The following is a 6,090-nucleotide window of genomic DNA, read 5'->3' on the forward strand; positions in this document are numbered from 1 at the left end:
AAACCGCTTACCACCCGTACTCCCCGACCTACCACAGTTGCATCCCTTCGATAGGTGAAGGTGGCGGCGACGGAAGCCAACACAAAGAGTTAGCCAATTTTTATGGGCGTTGCAACGCATATTCACCTGGGCCGCTTGTTGGCCAGCCACAATACAGTATGTACGAATATTGACCACCACATCACCTGTACATACATATTCTTTGGCACTCACTGTGGCATGGATGTGGCTTCGCTTGTACACGCATTGTTCTTATTGTAGGTGTCGTGCTACATATGTACATACATACATAAATACGAGTTACACAACACGGTAACGGATGTTGTAGGCACGGAAGGGGCCCGACGTTGATAGTGACACTGATGATGATGAACTGTTTTGGCGTTTTATTGCACTTTTTGGTTAGCTGCAAAAACAAACAAAAATGTTTTTATTTATTGAGTTCCGCTACATTTTTCGTACATTTTTTTTTTTTGCGTAGTTTCTATCTTTTGCATAAGGTATGTATATTTTGTGCGTTCCATTTTTTTTTTTNCAATGTACAAATGTAGGTAGATATGTATATGTATTCTATATTTTTTTCGCATGTAAATTTCATATAAAACAAATAACAAGTGGGAAAGCATTATAAACTAGAAAGTAGTATGTAAAATCAAATACGAAAAAATTTATGCAATGTTAGTTGCAGGCAGTAATGAAGTTTCAAAATTTATATCTGTCCGGATTAGGTAACTAAAATAGAATTTACGACGTAGAGTATGGCACTCATATGCGGGGAGATTAATTTCATTTTTTCTTTTGCTTTTGCTCAAATAAATTTTATTTGCCATTAAAATGCATATACACATGTACATTAGGGTAATCACTATTCATACAAAAAAAAACATCGATAGGGTTTTTCCATCGAAAATTTTAAATGTATTATATGAAAAATGTCGGATCCGGAGGAAGAGCTCTTATCACCGAAAAAAACATAAGCGACATTTTTTCCAAAATTTCCTTTTCGATGTAAAAATGCATTTCGATGCTCTAGGAGCATATCTACATCCTAAAGAAAATTTTGGAAAATGTTTCGCTTATATATTTTTGACGGTTAGGGCACGATATGTAAATTTTTTTCTAATTTTTGTATTCATTTTAAACATTTTTTATTTTTCCAGTATTGCTTGCCTTCTGCACACAGGAATCGGAAGCGACTAGACGTGTGATGCGCGGACGTAGAACACTTACACGTCGCTATTTTAGTAAGTATCTAAGTAATAAAAAAATAAAATAAAATTTTTTTGTATATATTTTTATAGTAAAAATGTTCAGAGGAATATTATTTTAACAGCTTTTGTTTAACCAGTAACTTTTACGTTCCAATCTGAAAGCCGAGCTGATCGTAAAGCTGATTCCGATCGGCGCTAATCAAGATTAGTAATTTTGTAGTTTTATTCCTGCTCATGCAAGTGTTATTTAAAGAAATGAAACAATATTTAGCATCAAGCTCTGTATTCAAAGTTTTTTCAAGAAGAAAAAATTGGAATTCATCCAATAAATGTAAAACGAAATAAAATTGCTAATTTTTTTTTATCCCAAAGAGTAGATCCAGAAAAAACTTCGCCAATCAAAACATCAATATTCATGATTTTGCTTAAAATAACTAATAACCACCTATTAAAACAAGTAATTTTTAAGCAAAAAACAAAACCAACTTCAATTCTCATATAAAAATTTTGGAGTACCGTTAACTTTTTCATTATCCAGTGATCGGATCTAAATGGATTGGATTAGTATGGGACCATCTCTGAGACACTACCTTTCCGATGCAAAAAGAATTTTCGAGATCGGTTGACGTGGTCCAAAGTTAAGCGGTAACATACATAAAAAAATATAAAATTAAAAAATATTCCGACGAATTGATAACCTCCTCCTTTTTTAAAGTCGGTTAAAAAGCGGTCCGTTTCAGCGCGAGATCAAAAATATTCGCAGAATTTAGCCAGCTAAAAACCCTTAGTACACTGGCAGAAATAGTTTCAATACGCTCTACATTTTCCTCTTCTGCGTAGCTGCGGCAAAAATCATTGGTGATACATCTTAATCTCTTAGCATGTGGGTCCATAATCGCTTTTCATCGACATTTTCCCAGATATGCCATGTACTAGTTTGACAAGTGACTAGCGGTAGTATGTATGCCATCTTCCTGGCCAGAATTCACTGCGCATACTTTTGTCTACCGCTGGCAAGTTAAAAATTAATTTCTCAGCTTTGGTAGGGGCCAAAGTAAGGGCTTTTGTGACAAGCTGTACGCGTTCCATCTTGGCTCTGGGCTTAGTCTTGGCCACCAAACGGTGATTCGTAGAACAGGATACGCCATACATGATATACTTTCGCATTTCCCGTTTTTACATATAGTCGCATTTCCCGTTTTTACATATAGCCCTCCTGGCGCGGGTTTCAAGACTCTCCGTAGTTTCTAGTAACTCGCTCTATGTAAACTTTCAGATGTTTATCCGGCATAGTACGTCCTTTGCTGCTTACTGTTGGACGGGAAAAATTGTATCCATTCCCGGATATTTATAACTTCGGAAGGACATTATAGCCAACCCCAGCCTGTTATGGCTTACGAGGTGTCTAATGAAGCGACCTAAGGGACGAATGGCCTCAGAACTTTGCTATGCGATGATGTCCAGTCACCGTGGTTGCAGAAGTTACGCCAAGATCCGCGTTGGAGTTGCTTTATGGCCGTCTTACATATTTTGAGGACATCCTTATAAGGTTGCTACCTGTTATCTAGGCTTATTTGCCTTCAGTGCTCAAATCTCCGGCTCCCAGCAGTGAGGTTTTTTTGCCCTTCTTCGGGTGTCAATCCATTACCTGTTCAGAACAACTGTCCAGCATATTCTTCGTGGCAAATGTAACAATAGTAGGAATGTGTCCACAATTGCTTTTAGTATGATCATAAGCTTAAATAAAATCAAGCAAGCACCTACCTCGGAAGTTGGTGTCGTTTGAGCGTTAGTTTACGATGGGAGTTAGAGTCTAGCCCTAGCATACCTCAAGTCTCCTAAAACCAAGAGGTTCTTTTTATTAGTATTTTTTATAGCTTTTAAGTCGGTTGGGTGGAAAAACTGTGCAGACGTGTTTCATGTAGATCGTTATCAGCTATAGAGAGTTCGCCTCTGTTAACAGTGTCTCTGCCACTAAATTGTAAGAATACAAAATAAGAGCATATGTCTTTTTAATAAGAGTGCAAATTCTGATCCTATCTGCTAAATACTGATGTTGGTACCGTCTGGCAGGCATCAGAGTCTAGTCCGAAAACCCTGTTTCTGACGATGCGAGGCTCTTAAACCAAAATGTTGTACTTAGCTTTTTCGCTTAGGCAAATAGGGAGAGTAACCGAGGCTGCTTTTGTACTGTTGCACGTTAATCTGAAGAACCTGCACCATAGTCAGATTTTTTTTGGACTTTCAGTATAATTTGTATTTTTCAGGATTTTTCGAGACTTTTCAGAGTTTGTGTCAGATATTTCGTGAACTTTCAGGTTAAAAAAAAAAAACATTAAAATCTCAAGTTTGCTTTTTTTAATACCTAAAAAATAAAAAGCAAAAAAAATACTGATCTCTTTCTGCACAAAAAAATTTCTTGCAAGCATTAATTTTGATTTTTACCTTAAAAAAAATAAAATATAAAATGCAAACTAATTAAACCCTGTTTCCTACATCCTGTTCTTGGTATAGCAACTCTGTTTTAAAATCTTGTTTGCAAACCAAGTCTTCAAATTACATATGGATTTATTTAATAAATTACTTCTTTTTCTTACTTTGCAGCTGGCCTCGCTATTCCTGGTTGGCTACTGGCCGTACTTATAGGCATTGGTGAGCTTGTACTTGGCGGAGCACTCTATTTAGCATTGAATCGTTTTATACTAGCCAAGTCAGTACAGGAAACGAACACCTACACACCAGCAAAGCAAAATGAAGTTTAAAGAAAAAAATTTATAAATACATAATTTGTTTAGCGAAATACAACACAAATGCCGATCATTACAAAAAACTAAGTACCTAAAATGCTAACAATGCATTGTGTGAAAAACAAACCTACTCAGGACGAACGGAGTAACTTCACAGCTGCCTCAATTATATAATAATATGAATAAGCAATAAATTAATCTTATGGCGTTTTTCTTTTCTAGTATTAATGTTGCATTTATTTTACCCTGTGTATGTTCTTTTCTTAGCAATTGGCGCATAAAAACATTTACTTAATGGATGCAACATTTGCATTGAGAAAATAAAACATTAGCAATGACAATAGTAATAACTAATCAGAACAACAACAGCAGCGAAAACGTATCAACAGTATCCACTTTAAGTTAATTAAATTTTTGTATACTTCATTTAAGTTCTTAAAATAAAACGATCTTTCTAGATCTAAACGCACGTGTGTATGTCTATTTCATAGAATTTCACAATTCTTTAATGTACTTTGTTTTTGTTTATTTAAATGGTTTCCTTTAAAACACAGATTTACCTTTGCAACGTCCTTTACTCCATTTTCAATTACTACTCCCTTTGTTTACAAAATCAGTTGCTCTTTCTGTACAATCATATACATATGGGAAAGCATTGTAGTAGTATACTAATTTCTTAACATAACATACGTGCTTTTGAACATTAGGGTGCATCACTCTCCATACCAAAAAAACAAAACACAAATATCGGAACTGTTTTTCCATAAGACTTATAAAACTTGTTATACTTAAAGATATTCGCCAAAAAATGCCGAAAAATATTGAGATTCACGTGAAGTGGACCGATTAAAGGATAAGAAAACCCCAATTATTTATAAATAAAATAATTTTAAAAAATCTTTATTCCAAAAAAAATCACCACAGATGATAGAAATGCTTAAGCTTATAAAGCCTACGTAAAAATCTTTAAATATACTATCAACGGAAGCAAAACATGTAAAGAGCTTATTTCAGGTATTTTCGAATCGCACCAGCTCACGTAAATCTGAATATTTTTCCGAATAATTTTGGCCGAAATCCTTAAATACCATAGATTTTATAATTCCGATGGAAAAACAGTGCCGCAACTTTTTTTTTAACTTGAATAAGATGTCTCGACTACACTAATCATCTCTCTATATGCCCAATCCCCCATCAGCTAAACCACATGCAGTCGATTCACTAATTTAGACAAAGTTAAGTAATCTTCTAATCGGTTTTCCTTAATTCTTTAAGTAATTTTCTGCAGTGCAAATTTGTCTAGTATTTAGTTATAAAATTATTCAAAATCTTCTATGTTCTATGTATGTAAATAAACTAGGTGACAAACCCGGTTTATGCGATTATAAAAATCCGGTTTACTCGGAATTTGAAAAATTAAGATTTCAAAAAAATCGACTTAATTTAAAAAAAAAAACGGTTCAAACCGGTTTGGAAAAACCGAATCAATCACCCTAATACACACCATTGTTATTTCATTTAGCTATTGTCTACTCCCCTCTCTATCTTCCTTCGAAGCCTTTCACCTTGCTCATCTGGTTCTTCGTAACTTTTCCCCTTTATTGCGGCTGCTTATCTCGATAATGTACTTTCATTACCTATTTTTAATATTTCTACATTGCAGTTTAACTTTGGAAAAATGTTTTTAACTTTTTAAAATTTTTTATTATTTTTTTTTTTTGTTTTGCTATTTTTGTTAATTAAAAACTTTTCTTTTACTTCAACCTCTGCTGGTATTATTGTATTGTTACTTTGCAGCTTGTTTATTCCTTTCGGGCTCCTTTTCTCTGCTGCAGCACTTTTGCCTTTTACACCACTTGCCATTTAATTAATAAACGCATCTCGAAAACTTTCAAAGTAGCAAAGTCCTGTCTATTGTACTTAACTTGACCAAAATGTAACAAAATACTCGCATGACTGTATACATACATATGTATATACTTACATACGCAAAGAAGCACAACACAGTTATCTACAAACAAGTTGTTTTATTTATTTGTTTGTTAATTTGCTTTTGCTTTAGCCGGTTGCAACAATGTTTTGGAAAGGAGGTAGTATCCTGACATACTCCGGGCGCACAGCTTAGCATTTAA

The 6,090-nt window shown here is 34.4% G+C and overlaps 1 protein-coding gene across 1 annotated transcript; it reads left to right on the forward strand.

The window, feature by feature from the left end:
• Positions 1-1,147: 1,147 nt before the first annotated feature.
• Positions 1,148-4,416, forward strand: LOC108376119 (uncharacterized; the record flags this gene model as incomplete). Its single annotated transcript, XM_017632302.1, has 2 exons — positions 1,148-1,244; positions 3,816-4,416. Coding segments are annotated over 2 exons (255 nt in total), but the record flags the coding sequence as incomplete, so codon positions are not given.
• Between the last annotated feature and the right edge of the window lie 1,674 nt (positions 4,417-6,090).

The sequence above is a fragment of the Rhagoletis zephyria genome, unplaced genomic scaffold, assembly GCF_001687245.7.
Source record: "Rhagoletis zephyria isolate East Lansing unplaced genomic scaffold, Rhagoletis_zephyria_1.1 Rzeph_scaffold_09915, whole genome shotgun sequence".
Classification (NCBI taxonomy): domain Eukaryota; kingdom Metazoa; phylum Arthropoda; class Insecta; order Diptera; family Tephritidae; genus Rhagoletis; species Rhagoletis zephyria.